Genomic DNA, 23,205 nt, shown 5'->3' with positions numbered 1-23,205 from the left:
GTGAAAGCACTGAGTAATGACCGTATTTCCCTATAGTATGTTCTCTGTGTTTTTTCAGGCATTGGTATTGGTAGACTTTGTAGGTTGTACAGGTTAGAAATGAGGATTTTACTGGTTGTGTTCTTCATTTATGACATGCACTGATTCACTGATTCATGTCCTCCCCTCCCCCGGTCTCTCTGTCTGTCTCTGTCTCTCTGTCTGTGTGTGTGTGTGTGTGTGTGTGTGTGTGTGTGTGCGCAGGTGTAACCAGGGGGGCAGAGCTGTCCTTCACACTGGAGCCCAGTGACATCATTGCTGTGCAGGAGCAGCCCCTCATGCTCCACTGTCAGGTGGATGGCATTCCACCAATCACCACCCAGTGGAGGAGGAATGGCATGCTTCTGTTAGAGGACCAGGATTATGCCATGTTTGCCAATGGCTCGCTGCTAATTGGCCGATTCCAGAGGACCAAGCCAGACGGCTCTTCTGATGAGGGAGACTATGAGTGCGTTGCTCAGAATTCATTTGGGCTGGTGGTGAGCCGCAGGGCCCGAGTGCAGGCTGCAAGTAAGAACCTCCATCACTGTCAGCACTTGTGTTCAGAACTCTCTTGTGCTCTGTTATATTTTCTCTTTGGTTTTAGATGTGTGACACGATCTACTTATGATAATATAATTGGAGAGAGACGTAATTCAGCCACTACTACTACTGCTTCTACTACTACTATTATTTATTATTTATTACTTCTACTACAATACTAATACTACTACTAATAATTTATTTTTAATTATTATTATTATTGCCATCATCACCATCATAAGGTCACTTAGGAGATACCTTTATCCAGGGGTAGCAAGTACGTGAAGAAAAGCACAATGAAAATGAACTCTTACGTCAATGTTTTGAACTGGTATGGTGAGACCACATCAATGTGACTCCACTAAAAAACTAAAAAACATCTGTCTTCCTCTATGACAGCAGGCAATTCATAGTCTGACCTGGGGAGCTGTAGTTAATCACCTCAGTTCTTTTACAAACCCTTCCATCCACCCATTTCCTTTCGCTCCAGACTGCGATTGCCTTAAGTCACTTCCTGCTTTATACTCTGAGCTTGATTAGTCAAGCCTTAGACCTCTGACCTGCAGTCCAGAGTTTGGTTAAGCCTGCTGCTGGACTCTGATGGATTAAGAGGCTTTGTAGCCGGAATCTGAGTGGATGAATGAGGACATGCCGAGGAAGGTAATTCACTTGGGATGAATCAACTCTTCTCTGCGGCTGAGGCCACCAACATCAATGTTAGGTTCATTTGTTGGTTGTACTTTTTCTCTCTCTTTGTATTCACTCAAGCATCCTCTTGCCTCCATCATTATTCCCTTTTGAGACTCTATGGTCTTCACTAAAAAAAACTGAACACTGTAATTCTCTGCAACTTTACCTGCTGGGTACCCTCAGCCTACTTTTTTTTCCAAAGCTGCTGGACCTCTCTCCAGTGTCTCAGGGACGGGATCATATATTTCCACCTCATTTCACTCACAATACTCCCAATTGACTTCCTGTTTGTTGCAGATCGGTTCTGGAACATTTTGCCGGCATCAGCTCTTGTGCTCAGAATTGGTGATTAATCCCACCACGGGTCACACGTTTTCCAGGGTCTAACTGGAATTCCATGTCTTACTCTAATGTCTGTGTCCAACTGTTGTGTGTATTCAGCACTCGTATCACTAGTTGTAATCAGCATTTACTACATGTTTAAAATAGAGAAGTGCACAAACTATGAAGATTAAAATCCACATCACGGTATCAGAGGTGCTGACACTCTAGCAAGCACCACTTCATAAGACTGTGTACTTTTGCATTGCAATGCAATCTTGCATTGACAAATTTAAAAAATGAATAGCCAAGAATAATAATTAAATGGTGTTTATACATTTGTTATATCCAAGAAAGGTTAGACACTGAATATGCAACATGTAATAAACAAAACACAAATTTATACAGTCTGCATATTAAATAATTATTATCAATGAATAACAGCACCTGTTCCAGGTAGCTGCTCCACTTTTTTCCTGCCTTTTCTATTTTCACATTTTTTAGTTGCCCTATGAAAACCTGGCTGGAAATAGGTTTTTAGTCCGGTCAGTCTTCTGCCTGCTTTCCCAGTCAGCTAAGAGGAGTTTGTGCCTTTCATCAATGCTGTGAAACAAGAAATGTCTGTATGCCTCTCTCAACATATTTGTCCATCTATCCATATAAATAGCCATATCCCAGCCAGCAAATCTGTCTATTGATTTATCCTGACAGTCTCCAGAAGACTGTGATGAAAAGAAAAAAAAAAAAACCACCAGCATGCTAGACACTGTCTGCTCCCTTTGCCAGGTCTTTGCCTTGCAGGTCTTATCTGTTTATATGTGAAGGGCTGTGTGCCCAGCTCATGGCTGCTGATGGAAACCTACAGTGCAGTCTCACAAATACGCAACACAGAATCACAAACACAACCCAAAGCCTTCGGCGGTGCCTGTGGCCTGTGTTCCCACTCTAGCTCCAAGGCTGTGCTGGGAGTCATTTGTGGCAATATTCCTATGTGAAAGGGAGCACTGACTGCATCAGCTTTATGTGAGGCACTGTTGAGCGGAAGACCAAGATGTGATCCAATCAGACAGAGGCTGTGTAAATATTCATGAGCTGATTGGATGAACATGCACAGCTAAAATAACCCTGTCTCTCTGGCTTTGTATGATTCAAGCCAGCAGAGCAGAGTCTGGCTCAACTTTAAGATCTATTGTCTGAATTGCTGGACACATGTTTATTGATCACGCTGCGAAACAAAATCATTTATCTTTGTTTATCTCCAGCTCTTGAAAGATTGCACACACACACACATATACACACGCATGCACACACACACACACACACACACACACACACACACACTCATTCATTATCATTATCAAAAAAACAGTATTTCAAACTATTCCCCAAGGAACCACAATTTAGTTGTACTTTTGAAACACATAACAATCGATTGGTCCAGGCAAATCCAGCCAAAACAGTTTCCTTGGGTTTCATCTTTGCATACAATCATTTAAGCTGCCTTTAAATAAATGTAAACTTGATACACTTATCTAATTTTCATTTTTTGTGATCTAAGCCATCTCTCATTTTAATAAATCTGTAAATTAATGCTCAATACTTAAGTCTTTATTTAATGGTGTTTACCTCCATTACTCTCTTTGGTACGTGTAACCATGGAAGTCATTTGTTCTGACAGTCCTGCTAGGGCCATATGGATGTATGTATTTTTAGTGCAATCAGAACAACAGCAGAAGTAGAATGGAAGCAGAGCAAGGAGGCACCTGTCATGTAAGTGGATGGCTGGCTGCGGTGTGGACTCAAGGCATTTCTCTGTGTGGCGGCGATGGCTACAAAGCCTATCTCATTGCCCATGGGAAACTGGCCAGTCCGCGCAACAGTGCCAGCAGACAGGAGAAACCTTTTGAATGTCTCTCGAGGGATTGTATCTCAAAAGGTCATGCTTCAGTTACGTTTTTTAGCTTTACCTTTCAGATTTTACGTCAGGGCGATTCTTTAATGTGCCTGCTGCACGAACTATGAAATATTTCTGAAGAGATTGGGAGTGTTGCTTGATCCGAGTGGAGTTTGGATTAAGGCGACCAATTCTCTCACTGAGTAACTCAGACCTAAAGCAGTACTAATACAGTATATCAAAAAAACTGATCCTATTAACAATGTTAATACTGTTTGCATTATGCATCAGGCCACAGCAAGCAGTATCAGATCCCCTTTGATTCTATTAACATTTAAATTGCATTTCATTTCCAAAGCAAAGTGCTGATTATCTCAAAAAAGCATGGTTGGAGTAAGGGAATCGGTACATGCATGAATGCATAACAGCAGCACAGACTTTATATCAGGTGAGAGATCTGGCGTGTGCCATTCCTGGAAGAGGTATGAGGCCAATAAAGGTGGATGTGTTGCCACCTGCCAAGGCTTATCCTCATAATCTCACCTTTGCTATTTTTGTGCCCCCTTTTACTCCACACACAATCAGAGAAAAGTCCATTCAGGGTGGTGTAGGCAGGTACTGTCTGTGTAGAGAGAATAATTGCAATCTCAAGTACTACCAAGCTTTAGCGCTCTGAGGGGGTAAGGTCGGGGAAAATGGGGATAGGGCAGGAGTGAGCATTAGATGGGCTTGGGGGCATAGTTTGGAGAAACAATAGATGCCACAACAGATGGCAGTTTAGCATAGTGGTAAGGAGCAGGACTTGTAACCAAAAGACCAAAAGGTTGTTGGTTCAGTTCCCCGCTGGGGCACCACAGTTGTACCCTTGCGCAAAGCTTTTAACCCAGAGTTTTCTCAATAAATATCCAGCTGTGTCATTTAGTGTGTGCTCTTATGCAGTTGCTCTGGATAAGAGCATCTGCTAAATGACAATAATGTAATGAATAAAATCAGTGAAAGGCAATATGAAAGCCTGGCTCTTCCACACCTCTGGAGCAGTTTAAAGCTTCCACATCTGAACATGTCTTCTTTTGCCAGTAATTACTTAATAGGAATGTGTTGTTCAGGATTTGCTACTGAAGAAGGAGAATGACACTGGTTGTGCTATTGTGCTCATTTCTAAAGGGTAAGACACAGTCTTACTCAGCCTCAATCCATAGTCTTGTTCAGCCTGATGGCCATTGATAGTGGGTCCAATTTAATGTTTTTTTTTTTCTCTCCCAAGGACAGCTTAGCTGATGACCCCTGGCATGTGACTTTAATTGATTAGTGCTTAGATTACTGATTACACATTCACATTCTGCCCTCCTGACCATTGAGCTCACAGCTCAGTGTTCTTTAGGTCAGACTAATGAAGTATGTGACTGTTATCCAAGGTAAGGTTTTCAACAAGAGCGTGTCCACAAGTCTTCTAATGGATTGGCAGGGACACATGTTCGGGGTCTTTACTCTTGTAGGTGTGTGTGTTTTGTGTGCTGATGTTGAGCTCAAGGGAATGGATGTGTCACAGGAAAGATTGCTTCAGGGCATGACCTCTGTCTTAATGACTGTTTAATATGTTTTTTCAAACAACAGGATGGAATGCCCCAATGAAAGAATGACCTCTTTAAAGAAAAAAAAAGGAAGACAAATGTTCGGCCATGTGCCTTTTATCTCAGGTATTATACAGCTCTTGCTTGTGCCAAGTAGCACACGATTGCATCCTCTTTCTTCTGTGAACACAGGGTCATACTTTCCATTAATTTTAACTGCCTAATGCCTTCATAAAGCATACATACACATGGAATTACCACTTTGGAAAGCAGTGTGTCTCATGGCAGCTGATTATAAGTGATATACCACATGTACTCAACTGCAAGATTTCGTTTTTTTTACATGAAAGCACTGCAGTTGTTTATGTATACCTTATGAAATAGTAATGCTGTGCTCACCAAAGTGATATGCATGCATAATGGAAGGCTTGTGAGCGTGCACAAATAAGAAAATAAGGTGTGACCTAGCATTGTTTGTCAGCAACGCTTTCGATTTTTAGCCGGTATCAGCAGAAGCCGTGGATGTTTGTGTGCAACACAGGAGCTGTGGGCTCCACTTAGCATTAGACTGTTGTTGATTACCCTTTAATAGTGCTTAAAGACATGCTGCTTGAGAGTGAGTCGGATATAAAAAAATCATTACATATCATGGCGAGCTTGTAAAAGCACCTTGGGTGCTGTTAATGCATGAAGCAAGGCTGTATTTCCTTTGCAAAATCAGTCAATCAAGGTCCTTTTTTTAGCTCCAGCTCTCTTTGCTATGTTTTTGTCACCTCTCCTCCAAGAAATAAGCTGTCAGACCTGTACTATTTGCTGTGAGGTTGGTGGCCTGTTTTTTTTTGTTCAGCACACAATGCTTAAACCATAGTCCCCGTGTATGTGGCAAGTGTTTACAGAAATGTGTTTGATAAGACAGAAGTGAACAGTTTCCTTTTATAGGGATAGAGAGGAACTGAAGAATGTGTTTCTTTCTCTCTCCCTCTCCTTCTTTGTCTTTGTATGTTTGAACTGGAAATTGGAAGACCACTGTGATTTCCTAGGCCTCTAACCCTGTTCACCTCCTTTGATGGGGGTGAAGGTAATGATATTACATTTCTCCAGTGTTGGAGAAATGTAATATTTGTTTCTGTGGGGCGTTGGGGTTGACAACAATCCACCCTTCAAATCGTAGGAAAACCTGCTGGTAATTCCCTTCCAATGTATCCCTTTCTGCCAATGTTACTGTTATCCATACTGAGAAACCCTGAGTCTGGCATGGCCTGTTCCATTCGCTAGGTTGTAATTGTTTGTAATTGTGGGCACCAGGTGTATACTTTTTAAAATACTCTTAAATGTCCCAACTACGTGGCTTGTAACAAGAAGGTTACAGGTTTGATTTCCAAGTGGGATGCTGCTCCCAGATGCTGGGGGGACAGTGGTCTCCAAGTGTATTTGCGATATGTTGCCCTTCCTCTGTTCTTAACAACTAATTGGCCCTGTCCACCTGCTCACCTGACCCCCTCTCCAGATTCTGGGAGCAGCTATTGGAAATTTGTGCACAAGGGGTTGGCTGAGTAGGTATACTTTATGAAAGGCTGGGGATATTGGGTGGGAGCAGCTCAGTAATGTGGGCATTTCCAACATTACCCATCTGTCGTCTTGATGCAAACCAGAGGAGACACACCGACACTCCTACCTGCCAAATGTGCACACTCACACAAGTAGACTACCTCCTGTCTGTGCCAGAACATTGCGTGCTGGAGAAGCAGAAACAGACATCGCCATTGCCTCAATTCAGTTGCTTTGTTTTTTCATCATGTAAGTAGAAAACGAAACAGATATGGTATGACTATTATCCGTGGTGCTCCTGTAGATCCGATCAGTTTAACTAAACCACACATGGAAGCAAAGCATCCGCTGTATTTTTGTTAGTGCACCATGCCTACTGTACACATGGGGTGATTGGTCTAACAGCCTACCTCAGGCCACAGCATTTAGCATATGAGAGTGTCTCCAACAATTACCACAGGCTCTCATTCTTTCACACCCAGCCAATAGAAGGACATTTTGAAAGGGGAGGGAAGGATTTGGGGGGGGGGGGTCTTTTTATTCCCTTAAGTGAGGTGAAATATAGATCCTCTTTCAACCCTTTAAAGATCAAAGGTTTCTTTTTTTGTGTATTTGTCAGTGTCGGTGCTCATACTCAATTTGTACTTTGGGGTAATTTGTGCCTATTACAGACCCCCTACAGCAACGTGCTGACAGCCCGGCCACCATGTAAAGGGTGCCACGATTAGTGAAGGCTCTTTACAACCCCGCTCGGATAAAAAAAAAAGTCCCCCTCATCCATAAATTGCACTTCTTATTTGCTTGTCTGCCGTGTCTGTGAGCTCACGGTTGGGAACTGTTGTAGTGCGGATTCCCTGTCGGCTCTCTCAATCAGTGGGCCATCCAGGAAACACTCATTTTTGTAAATGTTATCACTTTGATGGCTTTGGCCCCGTCTCTCTTTCGCTCGCCCTCCTTTTCCCCCTCGGAGTTCCTCATTAGCTTGGACTCAGGAAGCTTTTTATCCTCTCAATGAATTACGGGAGCTATACAGTGGACCGAGCCGGCCATTTACCAACGGTCCACCCCCCATTCCTATGTAGACCCGTCACTAAGCAACTGAACACAATGGCCTCCCGTACAAAATAGCTTTAATGATCAGTCCAAAGGACAAGCTTTTTTCCCTTTCTTAGGATTAATTGGAAAGAGTTTAGGCTTTGTTAACTTAGTATTTATTTTCTTTTTTTTCCTGGATTGTATTCAGCACATGAGACTTCCATTGACTTGGGGAATTTTAGAGATCTGGGACAGCTACAGTGTATTAACTACGGTTTTTTTACACACTTTATAATATTATTTTGTTTTTAATTAACTTGGTGACTTATAAATTTCCTTCTCATTTTAAAACTCATCCAGCAATTAGATGAGAGTTTAATCTTAAATCCCTGGGAGCTGCCTGGGATAAAAAGGTGAAAGGGGGTAGTGCCTCAGTTAAAGATTGCTAGAGAGAGCTGTCACACTTCCCTCTCAAGGTCAGCAGAGTCAGCTTACTTTCCACTTTACCTTAACTTCTTTTGATTGATTTGATGTAAAAAAAAAAAAGCAATGATTGGTGTAACCGTGTGTAAAGAGGAAATGGATCTGTTTAGGTTCACCGGCCTGTGGGAGCCAATGTTGTGGATCGCAGAGGGGTGTGGTCGCGAGGACATGCATTGCCTAACGAACTGCCAGACTGTTGAGGTTGGCGGGTTTGTGCTGGGTGCGGTGCTGCAGGGGTGGGGGTGTTCCTCAGTCAGAGCTCAGGGGGCATTCACATCCCCTGGCCTCCTGAGTGGGTCCTCACTGAATTGCATGCCTGTCCACCTCCTTTGTCTGCCCACAAAACCTCCACCTCCCCCCTCAACCCCCAGTCCATTACGGGGCTTTGAAGTTTCACTTCACACTTTCCAATGTCACTGAGCCCGGTGACTGAAATCCACAGCAGAGTGGGAGCACGTTCAGGGTAGGAAACGGGAGAGGGGAGAACTGAGTGAAGGACAGCCCTGGTTAAGAGCAGGGAGAAGTCCTAATACAGAGCCATATGCAAACTAACCATTTTAAGTATTGTCTGAAAATAAGTGCATATAGCATACCTTATGCCCTGCCAAAATTCTTTGATATTCTGTGTTTTCCTGTTTTTTTTTTTCTGATCATATTTCTCAGTAACATTTCACTGGAACATTTGGAATGCTGCTGCTGCCCAATAGAAGATTGTAAAGACTCCAGAACTATAGTGAAGTTTGTCCAGTGAATATCTAGTCTGGGGAAAATGCTGGAGCCCACAGCTCAATCTGTCAAAAACCTATATTTAGTGTGGAAGAAGCTCTTTGTGTCCTTTCCTTATGCCAGGAGGATAACAGAACTTTGTCTTTGATTACAGAATCCTGTTTCTAGGTAGCCTCCGTTTGTGCATTCACAAAGAGGGCTTGTGTCGTCCATGGATACCAGCTGAGATGCCCTGCTCCCAGCTAAGCTGGGGATTACTTTGACTGTGCAGCATGACTCTGAGACCTCCCTTGTAGTTCCCTAGGATTTACACTCATAAAGACAGGCAACAGGTCAACTTAGCAGAGGTTTTGCACTCCCAATAGAGGGAAGAGCTCCACTCTTTCCAGCTCTCGTATAGTAAAATAAATTTGCTGTAAGGCCATTATGCAGGAACAAAGATAAAATGGTTAGTCTCAAATCTTCCTTTTTTGTGACCTTTTTTTAAACATAGCAAAACTTTTGGTATCTATATTAATGAGGTTTTTTTTGGTGAGGATTGTGAGATAAGGGTCCATCTTTTAACAGTCAGCTCATTAACTGGCTCCAAATTAGTTTTGGTTTTTTCTAAGAAGGACACATTGATATAAAGAGAATGACATTGTGACTGTGCAACTACAACTATGCATACAACTATTTACCAATACTGCTACTTTTTTGTAAATATGAGCTAGACTATGGTATTAGCAGGTATTATCTCTGATTTCCTGTTGTCTCTCACCTGACTTCCTTGTCCGTCCCCCCCCCCCCCCCCCCCCCTCTCATTTGCCCTCTTTCCTTTCTTTTGGTTCTGCAGAATGATGTTGTCTGTTCTGCTGTGTCTTGTTTATGAACAAAGGGCAGATATTTCATCATCGCTAGCAGCGAGCGCGCTCATCTCTCTGCGCACCACGCATTGTCAGGTGTGATCAAATCATGCAAGTGTTGAACGGTTCTCTAATGCACGGCTGGGCCCCACAATAGGGAACTGTGGAGGACAGCACAAGCTTGCGATTGTTTGGACTGACTGACTGTGAGCCTTCAGGTGGCCTTCGTAAATTTATCAGAAGTCTGTCTTAAATATCCTTCTCGGTAATAAAGAGATAAGTGTCCTCGTTTCCTTTACCTCTGTACTTTACTACTGTGTAAGTAAGGTCATACCTCTTCATTTCATATTATAAACATATTCTGTCCTTCACTGACCTCATACTTGAAGATGAGCACTCATTTAGTGTAAGAAGGAGTTATGCCTTTCTTTTTAAGTCTCTTTTTTTTTTAGTTTCTTTCATTTCTTCATTTCTTTATTTTTAGACTGGATCATACATCACCAGATTTCCTGTGATGTAATATCTTTTTTTATCTCTCTTCCTCTGCTATCTTTTCTCCTCATTGATTAAAGCTAGAGTATGTTCTATTCACAAGCCAAATGTTATCTGTCGATAGATTCAATGCATTTATTCATATGTGTCCCGGGCATCATGGAAATTCTAGAAACTTGTGTGGTAGCCTTTCTCGGAAAATAGCCGTGTCACCGTATTACTGGAACGAAGGTTCCTCTCCCATGGTCCAATTGCTGTGTAAAACGAGTCCTGTTGAAAACAATGGAGTCATTTGTATTGATTTGGGAGCCTCTTCTGTAGGTTGAAGGTTGCCCAAGAGGTCCACATCTCTAAATATGTATGGATTTCTACTTTTTTCTAAGCATAATAAATCACAAACCATGTGGCCTCTGGAATTACACAGTCTGGCCGCCTTTCCAATGGACTGAAGAGTTCACATCAGCTCTTAATAGGGCACGTATATGCAATAGTTTTTTGGTGATTTGCCTTGTGACCAGATGATTTCCATGTTCAAATACTGGAAGAGTCACTGCTATTGTACCACTCAGTAAAGTACTCACCAAAGTACTAAAATTGCTTCAATGTGTATGTAGCTGAATAACTGTATTATATGTGAACACAACTGTGTCTGCTATTTTATTAATATTGTCAATTTGCATAGCGGTAGACACTTTATCCGCTTATTCCTTGTATTCACTGAGGCAGTCAGGATCACCCGCTTTGGAAGAGCACTATAACAGCAGTTAGCATACTAACTTTAATAACTGTAATCACAGATTCCCCACCTGGGAATTGATCCAGTTTGCAAACAAGCTCAGTTTTTTAAACACAACACTGCACTGACAACTTAAACAATGTATTAAACAATTAAACAAATGTATACTGTGCCATTAATGTGATATAGTTATAAAGCAGAAGCCAGATCTGCTTTTTAGAAGGTCCTGTAAGGCTTATGAATCATCTTAACAGCACTGGAGGAAAAGGGTATGCTTTAGGTCCTTAGCCCACAGGCACACTTTGTGTTAGGATGACACCATAGTTGGTGCTGTGCAGCTTACTATTGCTAAGCCTGTGTGTGTCCAGTCTTCCCCCGGAAACTTCTGTCTGGTATTAATTACCAGTGGCTGCTTTACCCACTCGAGTGTGCTATTCAGAACTGTAAGGCTACTTGCACCGAAGTGGAACCGTGTGGAATGTTGCCTTGAATCTCTCCGTAGAGTATGTGCTTTTTTTTCCCCCTTCAGTAGCACAAGGACAAAGTGAAACTTCATCCCCCTTTTGGAGCACTTGAGCAGAGCGGGTACTGTCCAGTAATGGGCGTAAATCCGCAACCTGTGCCGGGCAAGCAGGGCTTTCACACACTCATACACTGGTTGCAGTCCCTGCAAAGTGTGGATCAAGCACAGCCTGTCCACAGGCAGGGATTAGCTCTAATGTGCTGTTACCACCATATCATGTCAAACAGTAAATAAAGTGCTTTCAGTGAAACTAGAGAAGGATTCAAAGGAGTAAATGCAGTTCAAAGTTTATTTTGCTTCTCCAAATTTCAGTTTATTTTGATCCTCCAAATATATGAGTTTGACAGAAATGCCATGTAAAAAGGGCTTGTCAAAAGTAGCTAAACACCCTCAATTGTAGCTTTAAAAATAACTATTAACACCTGCACATAAATATGGAAACTTTATAAAATGATATGAAAAGGTCAGTTGAGTGTAATATATTTTTATGTTTTCAAATTTCTTAGATTTTGTTGTGCTTTTTGATGAATAACGGCTTCACTCTAACAGTCATCCAAACTCCCACTCTGTCTGTATAGCATATACAAAAATTGATGCGCAATATGTGTAGCATTCTCATTTAGTGTCTTTAAAAGTGGAAAACATAAGTGGGGATTTGCTCCGAATGCCTGTAGATACAATCATACCATTTTTAGTGTGTAATTAGTCTTTTTTTGTCTTGTGTGAAACGAACAGTTGGTAGTGGGCCAGCCACAGCAAAAGGAAAGAGTCTTTTTTTTCCAGAGCTGAGCAATTAGACAACACTCACTCAGCTACATCTCTTTTTTGGTGCCATTCATGGAGAGCAGACCAGCAAAAACTCTCCTGCCAGAGACAACAGCACTGTTGTGACAAGGTCACTGTGAAAACACGGGTGACTCAGTAACGTTTAAAGGGCTCTGCTGTGGCCACGAGCCAGGGATGCAAATAGGTATCCCAGCGTTTTTTGAATGGAGATGAAGTGGGGACAGCTGCAGGGTAACTAAGAGATAAGTTTGTGTTGGGTGATGTTTTCAGTCTTTGTCTCTCTCTCTTGTTCTCACTCTCCTTTATTCTTGTCATTCTTGTCATCTCATCCACCGTCCTTCTGTGCTAACACCTTCTATTCCTGAGGGTTAGGAAGAGAGTTGGATGGGGTGCAACTTTTTGTACAACTTTTTGAATTATATATATATATATATATATATATATATATATATATATATATATATACGTATACGTATATATATCAGTTTTCCTTTCGGTGTGTATGCTGAATTAGTTTCTACATAAAGCTGTAGTTTACATTTTGGCACATAGGATATTGTGACTGAGGGACTGTGTGATCATTATAAGAAATAGTTGTGTGAGTTGTATGATTGGACAAAATATTTACCTTTGTCAAAAAGGACAACTGAATGTGAAAAGGACATCACCTGGGATAGGCAACCTAGTGCTAAATCAAAGCTTCAGACTCTTTAAAGGCACCACATACCCAATGCAAAGTTAGGTTGGCATTAATGTGTACTTCATACTTGCTACAAACATCACTACAAGTACATCCCTGTTGCCTCTAAGATAGTTAGCTTGCTTGCTTAAGTAACTTCATGATACGTAATTGCATGAGTAACTTCATGATAAGCCAATTTAGCATCATTTAATGCTTCCCAAACTACTCTTCTAGATAGCTTACTGATTACATTGCTCACTAGGTTGGTACTTATTTAACTAGTTTATAAATAACTTTACAGTAATCTAATTTATCATTGATTGTTTAGCTGCTTGCTTGTCTAACTAACATTAGCTACTTGGCTATCTAGGTAGCAACCAGTTTCATGGGTTGTCAAGCGATTTTAGTTGTCTTACTAGCCACATATACTGAATAAGATGTCTTCCTTTTTTTACTTGGAAGGGGCTTTCACTCAGAGAGCTCAACAACTCTTTGGCCAGCTCATTGGTGTGCTATGTAGACTGTGTATAATTAGAACATTTAAAAAATGTGAATTTTGAGACATGTGTAGCCCATGTCGACCATGCAGTTCTTCCCCTGGGCAGTAAGCAATGAGGAGATGAAGCATATTTAGCCTATGTAATGTTCTTTAGCACTGCACACAGTGGCAGGTTTTCACAGCACAATTCTTCACCCCGAGTGTGGTCTGACACGCTGTGGAAGGGCTGGTTGAGGGTGAAGGGATATATTTTGTTAATTAATTTTATCATGGCTCAGAAGAATCATGAATACCCTGGCCTCTGTTAGACAAAGACCAAAAAGGGCTTAAAACCTCTTGCTTGTATTCTGGGATCCTCTGTGGAGTTCCTGCATAAAAGAGGTCAGAGGTCACAAGGAGACAGGGCAAAGGGGAGGCCAGAGGTGGGGTGGAAGCATAAGGACGTTTAGTCTGGGACAGCCTTTTGTTGTGTGTGTTTCTATTTTGTCTGCAAGTGTCTGTCTGGGCTCCTGCTCACAACACTCTCTATCCCAGCTGTGTGAGCTCTGTGTGTCTATGAAAGTGTTTGTGTCGCCTGTAACCGGTGTCCCTGTCCAAGTCTAGATGCACGCATCCTGATAGCTGTCACAGTTTCTCAGGTTGCGTTTGCACTTGTACATGTTCCTATACATGCAGTCTTATAGACAGTTGAAAGGGATTTGTCAGTGATGTTCTTTCAAAATGCCCATCCCTGTTGCTCCAGCATTTCACTTGGCTACACTTAACACTGCCTTTACAGCCAAACGCTGCCCTGCATACAAACCTTTATGGGGCTGCACCAACCATCAATAAAAAAAACTCCCTCATCTGGCCTGTGTAGCTTATCCTCCCCTATGGTAGTTGTTTTTATTTTTTGCTTTTGACTGCTGAGAATATCTGGACAAGGAGGATAAATGGGCACTAAGTGTTGAGGGAGAGGACACTGTTAGTGTGGGCCATGGCCTCATATTTAGGCCCTGATTTAGCCCTTTCCCTGAATCAGTGCTCAGGAAGAGGCGTGATGCTTATCCGCGTGCCTTAAAGTACATGCCCTGCTGACTTGCTTGCTCTGCCCTCCACAATGTGAAACCAGGGACAAAGCCCTGCTAATGTGATGGACAGCAGACAGCTATAATCTGACAGAGGACCCAGTCCAATCTCCCCCAGCCCCCTTCTTTTATACTATGCACCTCAGAGTGTAGATGTGATTGAATTATGGAGAAGTCTGCCTTGAGTTGCTGGGAACAAGGGGAGATGCTCTTTTTTCTGCAGGCTGTGATGCTGGACGGCATGTCTTTGTCAAGAAGACCAGGACTCCATTCTCTCCAGGCTGACAGACATGCTGTGTTAGGCCCCCTTTTGTCTTTTTTTTTAGCCTTTCAATCACCCCCCCCCCCCCCACTGCCCCCCAACCTCCCACCTCACTCTCTCTCCCTCTCCTTCTGTATTTATTCAGATGGTGGTGCCATAGGTCAGGGGACGATGGTTAGGGAGGTTGGGGGGGCTTGAAATCTCTAAGAGTGCACTGGTGCAGAATGCCCCGCCCCATGCCCGATATCCTCCAATGCACCCCCCCTTTCCAGTCCTTCACCCCTCCCCCTCTCCTGTGGCCTCCGGGACAACGGCTGTGACCTTGGCTTAGCCTTGGCGTTGACACCTCCCAGGAACCCACGCCCCTGCTCTGACACCCCTGACCCTTCCCAAAACACGGCCGCTGCAGCCGGGCATTCAGATTCATGAAAGACCACTGCTGAACAAACACACGCTCACATGCAGGAAAAAAAAAAAAAAAAAAAACATTGATTTGTCACACTGTCAGTAGAGATCTGTTTCAACGGTTTAATGTTTCTCCAAGCTGCCAGCTGAGTGGCTAAATCGTGCTCAGCACCCTTTTCATGTACAAATAAGTTTGTTGATCTTAAGTGTCTTGGCTGTGTTTTTTTACTTATGTTTGAAGACAGAAAACCAGAGAGACTCTTGAAACTTAATAGGGTATCATTAGATTTGACACTTTGATAAGTAGATCTATTCCTTTATTGCTGTGGATTTATTTGTCATGCGCCCTTTTCCAGGGGGACTTACAGAGCATTATAAACTGCAGCCTAGACTACAAAGAGCAGATAGGCGAATACCGAATAAGTGTATTCATTACTTGTCTGTGCATTAGTCATTTTTATCATTTATTCAATTCTGTGTTTGCTCCCCCTATTTTGAAAAGAAGATGTGGCATTTAGATGCTGATGTTCTGCCAGGCATACTGATGACTTATACAAGAGGGAAGTGTGTTTATTCATTTTTTGTGTGGCCTGGCATCTGAGTCACATGGGGTAATGCACCTGAGTTAGACTGGGTTAAAAGCCTCTCCGGTTTTTTTTTTGTGCTAAGTGCAGTTAGCCTGGGGCGGAAATGAAATTCCACTGGAACCAATTAGGTGAAGTTGCTGGGTTGGAATGCAATCAAGGAATTCTGGGGAGGCACACCCCCCTGTGTGTCGCCTGCCCTTCTATTCTCCATATTATTGGGGCCATTTGAGGGCACTGGCCAGGTATGGAAAAAAAGGGGGGGGTGGCAGGATGTTATTTATCTCCCTCTTTTTTAGGGCTGGAATGAATGAATGAATGAATAAAAAAAAGAAAAATTCCAGTGGTGATGACCACTGCAATTGGTAAGCCGGGTATCATACGATCAGGTGACAATCCAGTAACGTAAGTTCACTTTCATTGAAATGTTTGTATGTGGTATGCTTGGTTGGACATACCAAGCATTCATCAGGTAAATGGTTCTTGCATGGGAAGGTTGATAAATTCTGGGTGCAGTCAGCCAGGGTTAATGTTTTTCAGAGAACCACTCAATATCCTCCTTATAAAGAGAGAGGTAAGAGTGCTGAATGAAAATGCCATTAAACCTTGTGTTGTTCACTCCTGACAAGGACATCACTGATTGTGACATTCCAGCTAGTGAGAGCATTCCAGAACACCATGATGCTGAGTGGTGTGCCACCGAGCCCATCTGTGCAGCCATGAGAGCTTACCTATACAAAATATGGACAACCGCCTCAATCATGTCCTTCTGCTCTATTCGTGTTGTGCAGTTTTGAGGCCACAGATCTGTCTGCATGGTTTGTGCTAATGTTAAATATAGGGTTATGGGGCACTGGGGAGTCTTTCGGACATGGACTGGAGAATATTGCAGAGGTGGTTTTATAGATGCTGTAAAATCCATACCTAGCTGGGTGGTTGGAGGAACAGATAGAAAAGGCTTATAAATGTCCACTGCAGTTTCACTTATGTGCCAGGGGTCAGACTGCATCCTTTCACTCATCATATAAAGAATTTATGTCCAGTCTCAGATGGGGAGCCTTCGGCATTGTATGGGATTGTTATGTACGGAAACAGTCAGTAAGGCTTGAAACAGAGCATTTTATTGAAAGATTTTCACGGGCTGAAAAGGAGCACCCATCATTGACAGCAATGTAATAGTCTGCTCACTTTCCCGAGGTGTTGTCAGAAAATAAGCACACTGTTTCAAGGGGGTTGTTGTGGTCTTTCTCTGTTGCATGGCCAGTAATTTTCCAGTCGATTCTGAAAGTGGTTTATTTAAAGATGGTTTTATTGGCCTTGCACATGACAGCAAGGCCAAACTTAGTGCAAAGTTGATGTTTTTTTTTTTTTTTTTGTCCTCACTTTGTGGCTAGTTTGTGGATCATGTCGCAGTGGATTGCCAACAACACTGATGTAAACTAAAAGAAAATTTGCATTCAGATTCTCGTGTCAGGGAGCCAATAGTAAATGTGGAATTTGCTTATTTTTATATTTGGCTCTGTAATTTGAATAAAGAAGAAAACAGAATTTTTGATACGTGTGTGAAGTGTGGAAAAAAAAATGGATCCAATTTGATGGGATTTTGGTCAGAACCGGAATATCCCGCAGGGCTGGATGTAACATGAGGCATCACGGCACTCACCCCCTGAACAGGACACCAGGCCATCAATGAACATAAGAGCATTACTTAGACAAAGAGAGCATGCTAATCCTAATTAATCCAGGTAATTGTTCAGAGTGATTTTAAGAGATTAAAGTGGAATCCATTTTTAAATGTTGTTGTTTTTTTTCTGATGGACTGGCAGTTGTTCTTTGGCTGGGTTTCTTGCCAGCATTGGTTCATTTATAATTACAAATTACAAGTGACATTCACAGTAGATTAAGAACAATCTGATTTGAAAATGCATTGCTTAAGAGAACAATGGTAACTGAAATAGGGATTTTAAGATTAAATGTTCCTCCTAATTCACCATATTTCATGATGGGGCCTGTGTTGATCACATCATGAAAGATCAACCATAGCACAGTTAAGGCTGACACCACAAAAAACAGGATCTCCAAAATTATGACCTGTGGTTTGTAAATCTTGAAAGACGTCCCTCAGAAATGTTGTTGCTACTCCATAGATTCAGTGTTTTTATCCACAAATTTTCATTCTATTATAGCACAAAATGCAAGGAAAGAGGTTTGATTTTGCTCCACGCCATGATAAACACTCACTGGAGTCTGTCTTTACCTTTATTTTTCATTTTCTATCTCTTTCTTTCATGGTTATTCTTGTGTTTCCTGCTGGGAGTGGGCTGGGGGCCTGGACCCCATGCTGCTTGTGCGTGTATTGTGTGAGTGTTTCTAACATATTTATGTATGTGTGTGTGCGTGTGAGTGTGTTTGTGTGTTGAACGGACAGTGTGAAGGACAGGGTTAGATGTGGTGTATATTAGCATTAATTCATATGGATTAGGTTGGATGGGACAGAGGTGCTGATATGTAGTGGCAGTGATTTCCCTGGTGACCAAACTCAGCTGGTAGCTGGTGGGCGTGGCAAAAAAAGAATGGTCAACCAAATGGCAAAATGCCCTATCATGACCTAATGCAGAACTCTGGTCACCACCGGGCTGGCTGTGTCCCCTTAGAGATGGTGGGAAAGGCCACGGTCTGCTCTGCACGCAGCTTAATTATGCACACAGAGAGGTCCTGAGTGGCTTCTACCATTTGCTGTTCTCTGTCCATAGCTTTGTGCTAATGTCACTGACTAATTTTTTTGTGAAATTAGTCACTATCTGGATTAGTGAGGGATCAGATTTTTTTTCATTCATTCCCACCTCAAGTCTTTTCTTAGTTTAGGCATTTCATATTATTTTCTCACTCAGCTCCAGTTCTTTCCTGGAATATGAAGTTTGCTATGTTCTTGTTCAGGATTACTGGAAGACGAAGGGTTTTGCTGAAATATTAACAGCCCTTTTAACCCTCTCTGTCTGTCTCATTCCCCCTGTGACTGGTGTAATTGGGTCTCCACTAATTAAGCTCATGTCTGTGGTATGCTGTCTGGCAGTGCAGCATCTGGGCATTTACTGTTATTCCCTACGTCCGAATCCCAAATTTAGTGACTTTTTTTGTCTGCCTGGCAAATGAAGGCAGCCGGAACAGAGGTTTTACCAGTGTGGTGCACTGTGCCTTTCTGTTCCTGTCTTCTCTCTCCCCCTCTCCACCCTCTCTCCCTGCTTCTTTTCTATCCCTCTCTGTCCCCAGTGAGCACATCCCTGCCTGCCACACATGTGATGGCACAGTTTTGCCCCAGATTGTGATTAATGGCCACAATTCAGCCTGAAAAATTCCCTTGAGCGGGTGCCAGTTGGCTTACGCAGAGAATATGGGAGAAGAAACCTATTACCACCGTCGGCCACGCCATGAGAGAGAGAGAGAGAGTGTGTGTGTGTGTGTATGTGTGTGTGTGTCTGTACAAGTACATGTGAGATGAAGAGAAAGGTAGCGCATACCCTGTTTCTAGGAAAACATAGGATCCTAGAAAGCTGCACACATGATTCCACACTGCAGTTACACACCAGCTGGACTCATTTAGCTTGTTAATAGCACATTTGCAGATACCGTTCTTGGATCTGATGGATATTGGATTGCACGGTCATTAGTTGCCTTTTCAGGTGTAATTCTTTTGTATTTTGCACACCTGCTTCAAGAAAAGATCCTGAAACCTATTAGAAAATAGGGACATCATTTATAATCCATTATTGATTAGGATTAAAAGGAAATCTTTTCCCATTGAAGATGCAAGAGTGTGTGACTTTTACTCCAAGGCAGTGTGTGAAAATATGGCTATCGACCAGCTGGCACGATGATGTGGCACCTCTGTGCGCTCCCAACGTGCAGATTGCATTGCGAATAGCAGTTCCATTGGCACGTGGTTCATATCAAGCTGTAGTGGCAGGACAGGGAGCCAGAGAGCTGTGGAAAGATAGCGGGAGCAGACTGGCATAGCTGGCAGTGCACAATACCACTGAGCCAGAGTGCCAGCTAATGCCCGTTACATCAGAGGGATATGGTGTTGGGTGTGGAGAGTTGTAGGCATGTCGTTACATGCTGCAAGGGAGGAGGCCTGTGAAGCTTGGTGGGCTGGACAGGCATAGAAGGACTTAGGAGGGCTTACTTTGCAAAGTGAAATGATGGGTGGATGAGTGTGGATGAGCACGATGACAGTCTCAGAACCCGAAGCAAATGAAAGCAGCTGCCCCAACACCTCCCCCCATGCATTCATTCCCTGATTAACTCACTCACTCACTCACTCACTCACTTGGTGTGTCTGTCTGTTTCACGCTTTCAGTTTCTAAAATGTCAGAAGGAAGCCATTAATATGGATGAAAGGTTTAATCAGCGCCAGAGAGAAAATAAATTACATCGCTCTGTGTAGCAGGGAACTGGAGATAGCAGGAGAGAGCAAAGCCCAGCATGATATGTCTCCATCCATCACCTGTAAATACATCCATTTATTTTTCCTCTTTACGCCTCAAAATACATCAGATTGGGCATTAGCGTCTGAGTTGGCACAACAAAATTTCAGTGTTGCATTGTCCACCAAGTGCAGTAGCACTGGTTGTTGCTGGTGGTCCAGTTCAAAGTAGAGGCTCCTTTAATACCAGGTGAAGCCCATGAACAGATGGGACAGGGAATGGTAATGGCCCAGTATATATATAGCATGTATGTGATTGTGAGCAGGAAAGGGTACAGCCTCCACGCTAACTGTGACAGTGACACATGGCCTTTGCTCATGGTGGCCCAGCCATCACTCATTTGGGGTATACACAAAACTCTCTGTCTGGTCCCTGGGCTGGGGTGCCATTGTGTGTGTGTGTGTATGTGTGTCTGTGTGTCTCTGTGTGTCTGTGTGTGTGTGTGTGGTTGTGTGCACGTGTGTGTGTGTCTGTGTTTCTGTGTGTCTGTGTGTGTGTGTGCACGTGTGTAAGTGCGTCATCAGGGTGATGTAGCTACCATGTCCATGGTGCAAATATGTGTTGTGCCTTTAAGTGCACTGGAGTATACAGGAGCCATCCCACCCACATTCTTTTGAGAGTGGACATGGGACTGCCAGATGTGTGGCCATCCGTCAGCACCCATTCATGTTCATTCTCTCTCTCTGTCTAACGTTCTCTTTCTTCCTCTCTTTTTCCCTCAAACTTTCTCTTTTGCACCCACTCTCATTATCTGCCCCCCCCCCCCTCTCTCACAAATCTGTATCTAGTTTCACTATAGCAGTCTCAGTATTTTGATTGATCTTGATCTTAAACCATGGTCAAGTTCACCACTACTCCGAAGTGATAAGTGGAAAACTTGTATGGTTTTCTTGGTGTAAGATATTAGATTTTTTCTGTTTTGACAGCCATAATTTTGGCTGATCATGTTTCTCAAGATTTCGAGACAATGAACTTCAAACAGCAAATGCAGAACAAATAAAGATTTATGCTGCGTGCATAAGAATGGATTTGAGCAGTTGCATTCTAATGGCCTGGAAGAAATGGTTTCTTTTTTGCCTCGGGAGATTTGTGAGGCCAAATGTCCGTCGACTTTGTTATTCAAAACAGCCCTTTCATTGCGTGCACGATTCACACGTTTAATTTCTGGAGCGACCCACAAAGGAGAAAACTGCTTCCATCTGAACTTAAATGGTATTGCACCCCAGATGTCTTTTACTGTTTCCTATATTTCAAACCCCACAGAAGAATAAGAAAGAAAATGGCACTGTTTTTAAAAAAAGGTTATGCTTTGTTGAAGCTTTCCTCACTGGAGAGGTGAATGAGATTTACTGCCTATTTGTGTGGACCTGACGTCACTTTCTGACAGGAAGCGGGAAGAAAACGAATAATTGAGATTCTGAAGCGGCCAGTTGTATCGAACGCTATTGGTAAAATAATTAGATATATGGCCTGGGGCAACTGGGTTATATCAGCCTCTGTGTTTTTTCCACCAACAATCGGTTCTTTGCATTATTTTCTGGGCCTAAGATGAGATAGAGACTGATTGGGAAATCTATTTTAGGGTACATTAGATAAGCCACTCTCTAGTGTGAATAAATTACACCCATTGAGGTATATTGGAGTGAAGAAGAGAAAAAAAATGCATAATAACAGTAATAATGACAATAATTATGCTCTGATTGCATTAAAGGAGATGGACATCAGTGCAAGGCTTTGTTAGAGGTTTGGAGCATTATGCACACACAGTTCAGAGTGCTGACAGACATACATTTGCACATGATTTTCTATGCGAGTGGGTGACTTCAAGAGAAAGCTGAAAACTCACCTTTTCAAGCTGTATCTCTAGTCTACTTTCCTTTCTGTCTATCTCTATCTATCCTATATCCCTATTTTCTATAAAAGCACTCTACACTAGTTTAGCACTTAACTTTGACCTTACTGACCTCTTGTAATACTTCTCGATAACTACTCTTAGCATTGTGATGCACTCATTTGGAGGTCGCTCTGGGTAAGAGCATCTGCTAAATGACGTAATGTAATGTAATGTAATGTGAGTGTATGCACTAAATATGTGAATTCTGCAGACCAAGGAGAGACTGTTGTGGTAATTTCTTGTTCAAGTTGACTGGTTTGTGTCTTGAGTGAAAATAAAGTGTGAGTTAATGGTTTTGTTTGGAATGGTGAAAGGGGCAAGCTGACAATGAGACATAGTTTGTGTGAGAGTTTTGTACTGAAGACGCTGGTTTAAATGGGTTACAATATGTTTGCATTTCACCTGTATTGCAGTATTTCCAAAAGATAACATTGCACATTTTAGTGAGTTATTAGTGCTGTCAAGTTAAAGACAGTAGTTATTTGTTCAGTTTTAAAAGAGTGCTGCATGCGTCGAGACCGCACCTGTTCCCCTAGTCTTCCTCTCTGTCCCCCCATTCTCACACTTACCGGTTTCTGTCTAGTTTTCTCCCCCTTTTCTTTCTCCCTCTCTTCCTCTCCTACTCTCTCAACTCCCATATTCTCCCTCTACCCCTTGGTTTTGGAATCTGCTTCCCTCTCTTTCCTTCTCTCAATCCCCTAGTCCCCTCCTTGCTCCCTCCCCTCCCTCCCTCCTTCTATCTCTCTCTCTCTCTCTCTCTCTCTCGCCCCCCCCCCCCCCCCCCCCCCCCCCCCCCCTTTCTGTGCCTCTCTCGGGGGAATGTCAGTGTTCATGCTGAATGAGGGCGCTCTCTGCAGCTCTAATGATCCACCCCCCCCCCCCCCCCCCCCCCCCCCCCCCCCCCCCCCCCACCCCCCCTTCCCGGACCTACGTGCACCTCCTCGCGCTCCTGCCACGTTCCGGTGGCTCTCTGCATTAAACACTGTGAAATAAAGAAAACGCTGGAAAGGTCCATTAACTCCAGAGAGCTCCCTCTCACCACTCCCCCGGTGGCTGCTCCGAGAGCGAGACAGCAATTCGAAATTACAAGCAGAGGCAACTGTCGGTTGTCAAATCC

General features: G+C 42.9%; 1 protein-coding gene across 1 annotated transcript in view; it reads left to right on the top strand.

Moving 5' to 3' along the window:
* The window catches only part of LOC118782358 (immunoglobulin superfamily DCC subclass member 3-like), a 56,002-nt gene that overhangs the window by 4,849 nt on the left and 27,948 nt on the right, over positions 1-23,205 (top strand). Inside the window, exon 2 of the mRNA XM_036535675.1 lies at positions 244-549. Coding sequence (XP_036391568.1) covers positions 244-549 — 306 coding nt within the window. The remainder of the gene's footprint in view (positions 1-243; positions 550-23,205) is intronic.

Source organism: Megalops cyprinoides, chromosome 8 (genome assembly GCF_013368585.1).
Source record: "Megalops cyprinoides isolate fMegCyp1 chromosome 8, fMegCyp1.pri, whole genome shotgun sequence".
NCBI classification, from domain to species: domain Eukaryota; kingdom Metazoa; phylum Chordata; class Actinopteri; order Elopiformes; family Megalopidae; genus Megalops; species Megalops cyprinoides.
Note: the sequence above shows the minus strand (reverse complement) of the source record. Positions and strands in the feature narration are given on the sequence as shown.